The following is a 15,454-nucleotide window of genomic DNA, read 5'->3' on the forward strand; positions in this document are numbered from 1 at the left end:
AATACAGCCACCCATCAGAATATACTTCACTCAACTAAATACAACCAACCATAAGTCAACTAAATACAGCCACCAAATGAATATTATACAGGTAAACATATATGTAACCAAATGCAAGCTGACATTGATCACAACTTTGCCAACTAGCACATAAAATAGCATTAAAACAAAACATTTCAGCCTGTGTAACATTGATAAAGGGAAGGCACTAAAACATTAATGCAATTTTCAAATATTATCTCCCTTTTTTTTACACCTGCAAACAAATCTTATAATATGAATGTGATCAAAGAAGAAAAAACGAAATGTTCAAGCATTGACCTTAACAAGGGCAGGAGGGAGGGTGGGGAACAAACAATAATTGACCCCCTCCCTTGATTGAACATTTTTAAGTAAGGTAATTAATCACATCTTGTACAATAGTACAGTTCTTTATGAATATAAAGGCTGAATCTGGTACCTTGCTAATGTCTGAATTGACAGATCACACAGTGGCATTCAGTCAAGGTATTGTTTTTTTTTACAGAAGCTTCATCATGTGTCTTGACAAACATAATGATGTGTTTTTAAAAATAATCTTCATGTGTCTCAACAGACATCATGATCTATCATGACACAATGTGACTAAGCACAGCCATCATTTTATATATATATATATATATATATATATATATATATATATATATATATATATATATATATATATATATATATATATATATATATATATATATATATATATATATATATATATAAATTAATGTACACATCCAACCAGCTAACAAGTAACTGAACTAACCATTGTGCATCATTCTACAAATTAATAATCATGTTACTAAACTAAGTATCATGTTATGAAGTGACCATCATATGTATAAAGAATACAGAGATAATTATCATAACATGCTGACCAGACCATTAGTCAAACTGTTTATACAGCAACTCCTACTTAATGGTAGCCAGCAAATTAGCCCTGCGCTCTGTATTTTGAAACAACGCCCTGATCAACTGCTTCAGTTCTATCGGAGTAAACGCCAGTGCCAGGGGTCCTTTCCCATCTGACCAGCGGTCACCAATCTCTGACAGACTGGAATCCAAGACAAGCTTCATCTCCGTGAGTCTTGACCAGTTGGACACATGTCGGACAAGTTCGGCATTCGTTGCCTCCCCTGGAGAGGTCATGAACTTGCCGCAGCTATCCTCCAAAAGGGAGAGGATGGATATAAGTTTGTTGGCAGCATCCTGGGATATATCCTCCAGAGCGGATACACAATCCGTCACTCGCTCCACAACAGTCTGGATAAGTTTGCCTAGAAAAAACACATAATATACACAGATGGATTTTTCACAAAAACATCAAATTATCTCTTAAACACCAACAGCATCAAAATGGTGATTAATTGTTACATTTAACAGAGGAAATTTGTTCTGTCTGTTCTGTCAAATTAGCAGTGCTTGAACTTTAAATTGTGTAACTAACAAAATCATTGATAGGAATATTTTTTACTTTACACAACTGTTATTTCATAAAACTTCTTAAATATTAAATAAATTTTAAAACAAATCAAATAAAAAATATATGTAGAATAGAAACAAAAGCCAATTATTATTAAACCATATAAATGAGGGAGGTTTGTCTCTATACCTAAATAGACTACACATTGACTACAGTTTGTGAATGTCATTACTTACCCATTGCCTTCTTGTAGATGTTCAAGGGTAAAACAGGTTTCCATATCTTGTGCAGGTGCTCCATCTGTAGCACCACCTGGCGCACTGATCTGCTGGCCTTCTCTTCATTTGCCTGCTCTTCCACGTTGGTGAAGCCTTGAACAGGGGAGAGAATCAGGTTAATGAAGGGGAGAGCATCAGGTTAATGTAGGGGAGAGAATCAGGTTAATGTAGGGGAGAGAAACAGGTTAATGTAGGGGAGAGAAACAGGTTAATGTAGGGGAGAGCATCAGGTTAATGTAGGGGAGAGCATCAGGTTAATGTAGGGGAGAGAAACAGGTTAATGTAGGGGAGAGCATCAGGTTAATGGAGAGGAGACAAACAAGTTAACAGCATGAATAGAAAATAATTTTATCATTATACAATAGAATGTGTTAATGATAGTTATTGTAATACCCATCAACTGTTTAGCAAGCTAGAATAGTCGCCATGCACAGTAAAGGGGTTAAAATCAATGAGTGAAAAAAAAAAAAACTATGAAAACAAAATATTTTTAAAACAACTAAAATCTACCTTTTTGCTAATGGAATTGTTTTACTTATTTATAAATTTCTTGTTTACTAAACATCCGAAAAATAAAAAAAAATAAAAAGTTTAAAACCAAACAAACCATCAGCCCCATCCAGGCACTCCAACAACAATCCTGTCTGTCTGCTGACCTGTGCCACAAAAACCTCCACCCCACTCTTCCTCATCTGCTGGATGAGATCAACAAATGTTGGGACTATGGTGTCTGGCAGCTTGGGAGCAAACTGGTGGCCCAGTGTCATCAGGTGGTGGGCTATGTACATACAGTTGTTGTGGTGGAGAGCTGCAATACAAAACAACATGACGGTTAGTACACAATAATAGGTCTACACAATAATAAATAACACTGAAATAAACAATAACTTTTTAATATCCTACAATTTTTTACAATAAAAAATAACATCACTCCAGGGTAGGATGGGCAGTGTATCTTAAACAGTTAAACACATAATCATTCTAAATGATTAGATTACCATGCTGACCATTAGACAAGATAAGATAAACAAGCTGACTAGTAGAAAAGTTTACATGACCATTTGAAAAGTTAAGATAAAGTAAGTACATTTCTTCTTCAGACCTCGCAATCCATTTGGCAGATGAAGTAGAGTGCATGGGTTTCTTGACCTTGGTATAAGAAGGGATGGTTTGGTCAGTAATATGCCTAGCCTCAACGTAAGTCGGGTACCCATATCAGAGCTGGGTGGACTCAAGGACGTTTTACAGTCACAAGAGGGAACTGTGATCTGAACTCAAGACGTTTAACCACGTCATCCCTCAGAACGGTTTAAATGACCATTAGCCACGTTGAGATGACCAAAAGACCACTAGAAAGTTAGTTTACCTGAAGCTTGAGGCACAGTGAGGAGACTCTGTCCATGGTGTGTTGGCACCACAATAAGGAACATCTCAAACATGCTGCGGACAGCATAGAACATTTGAATAGCACATTCAGACGAGCTTTCTGTGGCTTCACTCAATGTTTCATAGGCCAGCCTCATCAGGGTTTCTATGCTTTGGCTGAGAGAATTACAATAAGTCAGTGATACATAGACAAACTGTGTCAGGGTTTGTATACTTTGGCATCAAAATAATGAGCTTGGTGTTTAAATAAATAAAATGGCTCAAACAACATACGATAACATTAGCGAGTTGCGCAGCTTGCGCCGTGACCTTTGTTGCCATGGTAATCATGGCTGTACCTTGAACCTAAATTCCATGTTTCCGGTTGCCCATTGGTAATTAAGGCCATGTCGCTTAAGGCGAAACCACAGCACACCTGATCTACGCATGACACAGTGCGCATCTTTGTTTTAACCTCAAGAGGATTTAGATTCAAAACCTATTTTAATTTTTGGATCTCGTTTATTATCTTACAGAGGAGCAATGTGCTGAAATATAAGGTAAGAATCTATAAATAATAAGGTACTTAATATTTACATTGACATGCCCAAATGTTGACTAGACTAATAATTGGGTCTTCTAAAATTAACCTATATTTTAAAATTACGATTTCAATGGTCCGCAAGCCTAGGAAGGCTCACCGCGATAGAGCCTTAATTTCGCGCCAAATTTCCTGTGATTCTTACATTATTAAAATATCGCATTACTTGATTACTATTAATATACTATAGGCCTACTAATAATTAATAATTTAGTTTAAGTAGCCTACATTACATTTACTAAATTATTACGGTTGATTAGGACAATTAGGTCTAGATCTAGATCTAGACTTCACATTAATTTAATTTTAAGATTTTTACACAAGTTGACTTAAATCTAGATTTCTAGATCTAGACTCTAGAAAATTTAGACTCTAGTATAGACTAGTAGTAAATAGGCCTAGAATAGATCTAGATCTAGATATTATTAATAAGATAGATAGTCTAATAGATTCTGGATTTAGAAAAACGAATCCAGATTACTAGCTCTATTGATCTATAGTAACTAGATCTAGTCTAGATCAGATTAGATTTAGATCTAGAATAGATCTAGATCTAGTAAAAAATAATCTAGCTTTAGGCCTAGATCTAGTTTAATTCTAGATCTAATTTAATCTATAGGCTAATAGGGCCTACACTAATCTAGATTCTAGTAAGAAATAAAAGGTGCTAGTTAATTTTGATATAGTCTAGATCTAGATTCTAGATTTAGATCTAGAATCTAGATAAGTTAATTAATTATATAATTATATAGGCCTAAGTGTTCATCTAATTCTGCATTAAGTATTAAGTAGGACTAGGCCTATATCAATTCATTAATTAGCCTATTTATTTTAATTCAGTACATTTAGTAGATGAACACAATCATTTAATCATTATGTTTGATTAGGTCATACAAGTACTAGATCTAGTCTAGATCTAGATTCTAGATCTTGTAAAAATAGTGAGACATTGTTAAATGGTTAAGAATAGATTTAGACTAGTGCAGGTATAATTCTCCATCAAGTAGGCCTATATATTTAAATTAATGTAGGCCTATGTATATATCCATAATTAGGCCTATTAAGGACAATTTTAGTACTTGATTATTTTATTAATATTAATTTAATTCTAGACTTGTGTGCCTAGAACTTGGGTCAGTTTGTTTTCTTTGTACATCTTATTTGCTTATAGGCAAGACCAACAAGGTGTAAGAAGGGTTGCTAATGTAATCAGAAACTTGATGGCTGAGATAAAGCGGCTGAGGAGAACAGGGGCTTGTGACTGGGAATAGGTTGGTGGAACTTGTGTACAGCCCTTTCTATGTTCAACCCATGTCTCAGGTGGAAGTACATTCAGTAAGTATGGAGACTGACTTTATTTCTAATGTTTATATTTATTTTATATAGTTTGCAATATGTTGTGCTAGATATATATTTTGTGAAATGGTCTGCTAAATTCTAATTCCATTTGCCCTTCTCTTTTCAGGTACAGTTTTCATGGAGATCCAGCTTTATTCAAGGCTCATCTTAAAGAGAATGATGTGGCTGCTGGGACATAACTAAAATCTACATTCAACTGCTTGCAGATCTCAAGAAGCCTGGGGTTCTCATGCAGCGCCGCAAGCACTCAGGCTGATTGGGAAGTTAATTTCTGGTCGTTTGATAAAGCTCATTTACAAGAACGCAATGTGGCGATCAAATGTACTCTGTTTCTTAAAGTCATGGAAGCGTTGTTGACTTCTACTGAGCCTTTCTTGGTGCGACAGCTGGAGAGGTATCTGATGGGAAATCTGATTGGTGGCCAGTAGACTCATAAGTGGGAGCAAGGTGATCAGGGTGTGTCGCAATACAGTGGAAGGACTATTAAAAGACTGCCAGCAACAAAACAAAAGTCAGCTCTTTACACCATAAGCTACTGGGCAGAGGATGAGGATAAAGCTGAGGATTTCAGTCATCGGGCAGAATCACTGGTGGTTGACTTTATAGGAATCTTTTTTTTTCTTTCTGAATAATAGCTAAACAGAATTTCAGAGTACTTCTTTCATTTTTAGTATAAAAATGAACTTTATTTTTTAAACATTAGTGTTTTTGTAAATTGTTACTGAAAAAATGATTGCTCTGAATTGTAAACTTATTTTGAAAACTAATACTAACAATGTTTATAATTAAGTTTAGTTTTCATAGTGTAAAAAAAATTACATTTTAAACTAATTTTTCAGGGTAATTGACATCAGCTAGATAATCCTAGAATCAGTAGTTAATGTGCTTCAAAAATGCTGGTCCAAACTAATTTATCACACAAGTACTAACGCTTTTTAAAATATATATTTTTTCCTCAGATGTGCTAATTGTATCTAAAGATTAATTATAATTGATACTTTAGAAAATTGTTTTAACACTAAAGAGACTAAAGTGGTCCAAGAAATTTTTCGTCACCTATTTTTTTCCAGCATACATTCAATGAATGGTTAGATTTACTAGTAATTATACTTTAAACCAATATTTTAATGTTTATTCCTTGATAATTGATACTATTTTTCTTCTTAAGAGATCGTAATGAGACGAGGCTGATTTCTTGTACTGTAGATTTGTTTCTTCACACTAATTATGATTATGTAACTGTTTTACAGTACTGTGATGGTCGTAGATTATACAAGGGCTAAATTTAGGTTGTCACTATGTAGTTTATTTCTTTGCTCTGATAAACATATTTTTAAATTATTGCAAAAATTCTTTTTTTTTACTTTGCCATTCTCCTAAATGTTTCTATTTTATTAGATAAAATTAAAATTCATGTGGTAATCTGATTACTGTATTTTAATACTGTGTTTCTCACATTCTAATAATTTACATTGCATAGTTTAGTAGTAATAAACACTGGTACACACTTTGACAGCTGTTTTATTTTATTTTGTTCTATAATTTTATTATGGCCTCCTGATATAGACACTGAATTTCAAGTAAGTGGGGGGGGGGGGGGAGGGGCTGAGAAAGTAACGTAAAGGCAACCAGTTGCTACTTCCATTTATCATGTAGTGTATGTAGGTCTACTCTACTTCATCTACCCAAGTAATATCGTTCATTACAATTAGATATAAAGAACTTGTGCAGTAATATGTGCTTATGCATTTCTATTATATAATAATAGTAGTAACAGTATTAAATAATATTAATAAATCGATTTACAATAACTAGATCTAGTTTATTTTAAACCTAGATCTACATTATTTTTTTTACACGGAGTAATAAGTCAATAATAATATATGAATGGCATTAAATTACTCATTCAAATCACATCCAGTCCAGTATAGCTTAGACTTTAAGCTTGATTATAATTTTTTAGTTTTAAAAAAAAATGCGAATCCCGGATGATGCAATAAAATTATAATTTTTTAATTTTTCGAAAAATGCGAATCCGTGATGATGCAATGAAAAAACCATCGGTGCCAACTTTTTTGCTTATGTAACATTGACTTGAATGACGAAGGTCTAAGCTGTTTTAGCCACGCCCACAAATTTTTAAAAGGCCATATCTTAGCTCCTAATTAAGCTAGAGACACAAAATTGGTATCAATGTGTAGGGGAAAAAATCCTGTTTTATTGTAGTATAATTTTACTTGAAATTAGTGGAGTTTGAAAAATACGAGCAACAGCCTAATAACATCATGTATTTGTTTACTTGAGGTGTGATAATTCATGTGACAGCCCATAACATAAAGCTACTTATATACAGAACAGCTGTCATTTCTTGTCTACAGCTGAGCTAAGGATGTTGATAGTTGCTAGGTGACAAAAACTAAAATTTCTGCATGGATGACCACTATCCAAAGAGTCAAAACCTCCAATGACTTCAATGGCTAGTGACTGAGCATAAAAGCATTTCACTTGTAATAAAAAAAATTATTTATTTGAAGAAAAAAATCTTACTCCATTATTTTACCAAAACTAAGCCTTTACAAATAAAAAAAAACAGAATTTGCCGTATGGATGCACCAACCTTATCTGACAACGAGGCATCCTAAACGTGTTATCACTGAGCCGGTGCTCCGCAGGTATTTCTATCTTCTTCGTCTTCTTGACTCCCCCTGGGACTAAGGGTGGCCATTCCCCCACAGGTTTATCGTCTGTCACCAGCACAGAGTCCAGGAGGTTGGACATCATCAGGTCCCTGGAGCTCTCCAGCACTGTCTGGCTCTTCTTGTTGGCAAACAGCATGTTGATGTTCTTGACATGGTCTATCAGGGTCTGGTTCTCTGGCTGGATCAAGCCCAGGCCCAGCAGCTGATCTGGTTCAGGAGGGGAAAAATAAATTGCTAATGTACACTGGTAAATAAGGGGTCGGCGTGGTCGAGTCGGTAAAGCTCATGGTTGCTAAACCAAAAAGTCTCGAGTTCGAACACTCGGGCAGATGAGGCTTGTTAGCTGGGGACAGCCACTCTTCTAGGAGAGACAACTCCAAAATTAAACAACTGCTGCCTTGTAGTTTGTTCTTGGTTGGACAAAGGCTATGGAAGCAAATCCAAAAAGAAAAGCAGGCTGAAATCGGAGTCAATGGCCTCAATGGCGCATAACCAGTTGACAACGTAACGCTTAATTGTGTTGGAGGCGTGGTCGAGTCGGCAAAAAGCTCATGGTTGATAAATTCGAACAAAGTCTCGAGTTCAAACACACTGTCAGATAAATCTCGATCCCCTTCAACACTAATAATTAAGAACGAAGAAGAAGAAAGAAGAAGAAGACTGGTATATATAATTGATGCATTCTTGTCTGTACCACATACATGAAAACAATATTATATATTATGTCAGTAGGGCGTCTCAGAGTCAACCCAACCTTGATGAGTACCTGAATCATGTTAACCCATATTATCCCAAGGTCTCAAATTTTTATAATTTTTTGATATGGTTTAGCTTTTGGGCACTGAATGAAGGAATGACTATGGATTTTTTTTTAAAATCAATACTTTTTTAAATATCGATTTTTTAAAAAACGTCCCATAAATGGGACGCTAGCAACGAACGGCCCCATGTACATTTATTGAAAAATAAAATCATTTTTCACGAAATATGGCTAATCACGCGAAAATTTAGCTGTGTACTGATTTTGTATTGTTAGACCAATGATTTAATTGTTTAGGACAGCTAAAAAATACTGATAATGATCAATTGGGTTAGCCATACCATGGTCTAAAATTCAGAAATTATGTTCAAAAGTCTAGTTTTCTTTCAATCTAGCATCCATCAAAGTGAACAACACTTGGAAATAAGTAAAGCTGTGACTATTACATCTAATTATACACACATGATCACAAATATTGTTATTATTCATCAAAACTGTAATATAATTTAATATAAATAATTGATTTTTTTGGGGGGCGTACTTGAAATTTTCAGGGGTGGGGACTTAAATTTCAGGGGAAGGGTGGACATTGGTAAAAGTATGTTTTGTATATAAATTCCATTTTCTTCTGGGGGCAGAGCCCCCCCCCCCCCCCCTCTCCTCCGAAATAATGCCTGAAAGAAACTCTGCCCTTAGTGAAAAAAGAGTGCAAAAGATGTTCCGGTCCAGTCCCAGATGTCATCCAGCCATCTTCTCTTTTGTTACCCTCGCTATCCCCCCCCCCACAGGCGTACATTAGGACATCAGACATCTTATTTCTAGGGCACGGATCCGTCTATGGGGGCTTGTATTGAGTGTTCATGGCTCTCATCCATGTATGCACCTCACTATGCGAACAGCTCCCAATCTAACACCAGGAATCTCCTTAAAAAGTTAACAAAGTAAAGCTGGTATCGGTAACCTTTGGAGGGGGATATTATTGGGGCATGACAACTGTACACAGCTAATTCACATTTCTGCTATATGTAGCTTAAGCCCTCTTATATGAAGAGAGTTAACAAACCCCCATTACTGAATCATTTCACCTAAATCGTGGCCATTTTTATTATTCTGGTTTGTTATAATTTTAATATCACGCGCTAGTAAATTTACAGCAATACTAAATTAGTTTGTATTCAATGGTATTAAATACTTCAGTAAGTGTAATTCTGAAAACTTAAAAATAAAATGTAATTTTTTCAATATTTGCAATTTTCTAATACAATAATATATAAGAAAATATAGCTCAAGGTCATAATTAAATATTTATAAATACTACTTAACACCCCAAAGTCAACAGTTAACAAAGTCAACAATTGTTTCACCATAAATAACCATTTAACATAAACATTTGCATCTTTGTTTCTCGCTAGTGTCCAATAAATGTGACGTTTGTGTAACAATCTGCATAAATATAGGTCAAGGTCATAATTAAATATCTATACATACTACTTAACACCCCAAATTCAGCAGTTAACAAAGTCAACAATTGTTTCACCATAAATAACCATTTAACATAAACATTTGCATCTTTGTTTCTCGCTAGTGTCCAATAAATGTGAAGTTTGTGTAACAATCTACATGGGGCCATTCGTTGCTAGCGTCCCACTTATGGGACGCTTGTTGTACACTTGATATAAAGAAGTAGTAAAAAAAAATTGTTATTTTTAAATTTTTATCAGATAGAAATATGGTACTGCTACAAGTTTCAAATGTATTTTGCACTTAAAATGTTAATATTTTAGAAGATATGCATTATCCTGTGCGCATGTTTTCTTTTTTCCGCCATTTTGACAAGTCCTGCAAATCCGGCACTATAACATTTTTCTAAATTATTTTTTTTCACAAAACACACAAAAATTAAATAGTTTAGCCATTTTCAAATACAATGAAACATAATTTGTGTTTTAACTAGTATTTAATAAATTTTAGCAATTTTTTTACCAAGCGTCCCATAAGTGGGACGCTAGCAGAATATGGGTTAAGGAAAATACAGTGACTTGGGCTTAGAACTGACTGCACTATCCCTCCAAGTTCATATGCTGAGGTCTTAGAAACAGGCGAACTCTACTTCCCCTACTATATTGACAGCCAGCTTCGAAAGCAACATGAATACATCACTAGCATACATCACTAGAATACATCACTAATAATACAATACTATTATTAAAGCATGTGTTTTTTTTAAATCAAATTCTAGAACCAGTCAATATTTGCCAGGTCTGTTTCCAGATATGGAACAACTAAACTATGACTAAATCATATATACCGTAATCCTATGTTTTTTCTAGTATTTTAAAACACAAACTTAAGGATGAAAAATAAAGTACCACCTCCTCTATAATCTTAATGAAATTTGACCTGCGTGGGTCATGTGGCAATACTTACCCTGCAATAGTTTTGTGGCTGATATAACCTCATTAAACCCATCAAGGTCCTTAGCACTGGTGGGGATAGCTTTAGCCAGTACTGTCGTCTGCAGCAGATCCAGTAGCCAGGTAGCCACTTCACTGCCCAGCATTGACATCAGAGTGACAGACTTCCCATCTGCCTGCGAGGCTTCAGGTTCCGTATCATCTAGACATTTCACGTCAATATTTAAAAACAACGGGTTCAATTTCTCCAGGACTTCAAGCAAAGTCACAAAGACAGAAATGTACATTTTATTTTCAGGTTGTGATTTTGATTTGTTTTTTGCACTTTTCGAGTCTGACTTTTGCTCTAGGGGACAGACGACCAGTGTTTGGGTCAGCTCCGTTGTCCTAACATCGACAGTCAGGCTACCATATTCTAGAACCATAGGAACCAGGTACTGCTGGAACTTTTCTGCGAATGTTTTGAAACGTCTCTGAAGCAGCTTTGATGCGTTGAGTCCCTGAACCAGTTCTTGCAGTTCCGCAACTGGGGCAAAGGTCACCGACACCTCCTGCAGGGATGTCTGGCCATCTTCACGCTGTGACCCTGATTTTTCATTGGTTTGTATATTCCACTTGACATGGTTCTTCCACAGATCTGATAGCAAGCACTCCAGCTTCCCTCTTTGAACCTGTCAAAATGAGGAATAAGGATTGGAATAAGAGATCATTATGTTGGAATGGTTACAATAACAATATAATAAAGATAAACTTTTGACACGAAATAATAAATATAATAAACAACAACAGATGAATTAGATAGGACCATTTTGGTATGTTAAAACCTGTTAATTTAAAAAATGTACTAAGTACCAATGCAACATAGGTTTAGTAACAACCAAATGCTTCTTGTTCAGATTAGACCATGATCCCATTAGTATGTTAAAAACATTTTTGTTATAGTATTTTTAACTGATACCTAATGACATAAAGTGCAATTATTTATTTAAAGAACTGTATCAAGCAATGGGAAACTAGTCTTTGACAATGTGATGGGAATCAAGTCATTGACAATGTGATGGGAATCAAGTCATTGACAATGTGATAATGGGAATCAAGTCATTGACAATGTGATAATGGGAATCAAGTCATTGACAATGTGATGGGAATCAAGTCATTGACAATGTGATAATGGGAATCAAGTCATTGACAATGTGATGGGAATCATGTCATTGACAATGTGATGGGAATCAAGTCATTGACAATGTGATGGGAATCAAGTCATTGACAATGTGATGATGGGAATCAAGTCATTGACAATGTGATGATGGGAATCAAGTCATTGATAATGTGATGGGAATCAAGTCATTGACAATATGATGGGAATCAAGTCATTGACAATGTGATGGGAATCAAGTCATTGACAATGTGATGGGAATCAAGTCATTGACAATGTGATGGGAATCATGTCATTGACAATGTGATGGGAATCATGTCATTGACAATGTGATGGGAATCATGTCATTGATAATGTGATGGGAATCAAGTCATTGATAATGTGATGGGAATCATGTCAAATGTAATAAGAATACAAGTCTTTGATAAAGTAAAGGAAATTAAGTCTTTGACAAAACACAGGAAAAATACAACGCTTAAAGTCATTTTAAAAATGTAAATAAAATAATTCAGGCTAAAAGCTTACTGTAAGCTCAGTTTTCATGGCTTGCAAAATGTGGAGTTTCTCATGCTGGTCACATGGGGGTTGTTTAAATAACTCTTCAAGTTTGTTTAAGGACATGGCAGCTGAGCCATATTTACCTGATTCAATTGCTGCATCGCATGCCTATAGAGAAATAAAAGTCAAACATCAAATACATTGAGTAATCAGACAAATCAACTTTTTCTACCAGAAGGTTGTAAGGGCTGATAAAGTAAAATTTAGAAAATTAACCCAAATAAAGATACATCTTAAAATCACCATGCAATTCTCACCTGAAGGAGATCATATATTTCAGCTACGTAGTTCAGACCAACCAGGATAGATTTTGTCCCTGTTAATTCTTTATTTAGGTTCTGGAACTCTCCAGTGGACATTGAAAGCTGACCTTTAACCTAAAACCAGAGATGCCAATATGAAAAAAAAAATAAGAAGAGAATTTCACATGAGATTACTTTTACTATGTAAAATATGTATGTACTCCATGCTGGATTGTCTGACACACAACTGTGAAAGAACTTTTTATCAAATAAAAGACATTAATTTTCAACAGTTGATCTACCTAAAACTATAAGCTACAAACCCACAGTCCCTACCTCGTTATTGATCTTTTTCTCTAGTAAAGATATTTCATCCTGGACCTCTATGACCTTACAGGAGAGGCTGTCAGAGGTTTCTAAGCAGGGTCTGAAGTTGACGTACTTGCTCTCAGCAAGCTGGTGAATCTCCACCTCCATTTCACTGAGCTTGTGCATGAGTACATCGATTTTTTCATGAATGGTCTTTTGTTCAAGTTGACCTAATAAGGAAATTGATTATTATTTATACTTATTTTGAATGTTAGTAGCTTAGTGAGAAAGTTACAACATTTATTTGAGACCTATATTTTTGTCACATGTTACATAAAAATATAGTAAAACTCTGTTATGATCATTAAAAAACAAAAAATTTGGAATAACAAACATGCGGATTTGCACAAATTAATTATAGATCTATTTACAAAAATAAGGAGAAATAAAGGAGCTCTAAGTCTATTATATCAACAATGGGTGCACACATACATGTCTTATCACATTGTTTTGAAATAACAGTAGAAATTTATTTTTTTTAAAACCTGCCCCAAATGTGAATAAATTCCGACACTGTGTGAGTTTATATTGGTTTAGATATCAGTAGACTAGACAAATATTGCATACAGGTCTATGAATGGACAATAGCTATTGTGAAATTGTCATTTTTTTTAGTTTTCTAAAAACCAAGCATTATGAATTTGAGGTTGTTGTGTATTCACATTAGATTAGGGTTAGAGAAAATTGGCTCAGGAAATGTACATTTCCTTTATAGAAATGAACATTTAAAAAAGTAATATATTTAAGTCATACACTTTTATATCAAGTGACTAAGCACCTAGATCTAGATATCTAGAATAGATCTATTTCGTCTGACTGTGCTATTCATTTCAACTCATGAGAAAGAAGTATAGTTATAGGGTCTAGATCTAGTAATGGAAATGAATTTCAAATGCAGTATTGAGTAGGGCCTATTTACTATTTTAGTATTTGGGAGGTAGGGAGGGGTGTTGAGCAAGATTTTTTTTTTTAAAAGCCAACATTTCTGGTGAGGAAACAATCAGAAAATCAGACACGACAGATTGGACTTGATTAATGTTTGCTGCTGTGGGGCTACTTATTAACTTATTAACATTACGAAATCAAATGTATGTGTTTAAACTAAGTTTAAAGTCTCCCATAAAATAATTTAATAATTTGAAAAATACTAAAATAATTTAAAATAGATCCGAAGATCGTCACCGTTACAAAGCAAAACGTGAAAACGAAAATGTTAACTTACCGGCATGTTCTAACACTTTGGCAACAAACGATGTCATTTTTTTTCTAACACCAAAATTAGACTGTCATGCAATTAGTGACAAATCGTAACAAAGCGTACATATAATTAATAGTATTATTTTATCGAAGTCATTTTATTTGACCGCCTTAGAAAACAAATGTTAGCCTACGTCGAAAAAAAATCAACAAATTAACTCTAACTTTAGGAAATGAAGAGTGCAATATTTGTGTAGGAATAATAAAGTTCGCCTTTTTAAAATAGCAATTAAAAAAATTAAAAAATATCATAGCATAATCTTCTTAATCTTAGGGGGCTTTTTCAAAGAGTAAACGTGTAGCCATATATATATATATATATATATATATATATATATATATATATATATATATATATATATATATATATATATATATATATATATATATATAATCGCTTTTTTAAATAAAAGAAATAGAAACATTGATATTTTACGTCGCCAAAGTTTAACTTAGGCCTAAACATGATTCGCAGTTGTAAAAACGCCCCCCCCCTCCATTTACCCAAATATATCCCAACACCTATGACCAGAGTTTCTTCCTGACCTCTCTTCGGGGGGGGGGGGGGGGGCTCTTTTGAAGGTCGTATTTTTATATGGTGTCACAATTTTAAAGACAAATTGACCCCTTCTCTGATTCCTGATTTCAAAATATAGTGTAGTTTATAAGCCCCTAACTAGTGGCGTATCCAGTGATGTGTACAGGGGGGGGGGGTGGCTGCTCCCCTGCTAGTATTTTTTTTAACAATTGTACCTTTCCAGAAAAAAAATTGTATCAAAACAAAATTTTAGTACAGTTACAAGTTATTAAGGGAAAATTGGGAAATACAAATTAATTTAAAACAAGCAAGAAAAAATCGTTTAAGGAATAACTAAATTGTTGTAAGTGAAACGGAAGGCGTCTAACTTAGAGTCAGTTTCTGTAGTAACTGCTGGTTAAT

At 34.5% G+C, this 15,454-nt stretch overlaps 1 protein-coding gene and 1 long non-coding RNA gene across 2 annotated transcripts; one reads left to right on the forward strand and one right to left on the reverse strand.

Moving 5' to 3' along the window:
- Positions 1-763: 763 nt before the first annotated feature.
- Positions 764-13,423, reverse strand: LOC131948916 (centromere/kinetochore protein zw10 homolog). The gene is made up of 9 exons (XM_059310646.1): positions 13,225-13,423; positions 12,904-13,023; positions 12,614-12,754; positions 10,946-11,603; positions 7,677-7,965; positions 3,101-3,276; positions 2,342-2,542; positions 1,693-1,827; positions 764-1,310 (listed from the first exon to the last, which is right to left on the reverse strand). The coding sequence occupies exons 1-9, from the start codon at positions 13,381-13,383 to the stop codon at positions 946-948; spliced, it is 2,244 nt and encodes a 747-aa protein (XP_059166629.1). The 5' UTR covers positions 13,384-13,423; the 3' UTR covers positions 764-945.
- On the forward strand, positions 3,416-6,567 carry LOC131948925 (uncharacterized). Its single transcript, XR_009388092.1, has 3 exons — positions 3,416-3,659; positions 4,872-5,035; positions 5,166-6,567. It is a non-coding gene; the product is annotated as an uncharacterized LOC131948925 (long non-coding RNA).
- Positions 13,424-15,454: the final 2,031 nt, after the last annotated feature.

This window comes from Physella acuta, unplaced genomic scaffold, assembly GCF_028476545.2.
Source record: "Physella acuta isolate Inbredline_101_S28 unplaced genomic scaffold, ASM2847654v3 ptg000060l, whole genome shotgun sequence".
In the NCBI taxonomy this organism is placed as follows: Eukaryota; Metazoa; Mollusca; class Gastropoda; family Physidae; genus Physella; species Physella acuta.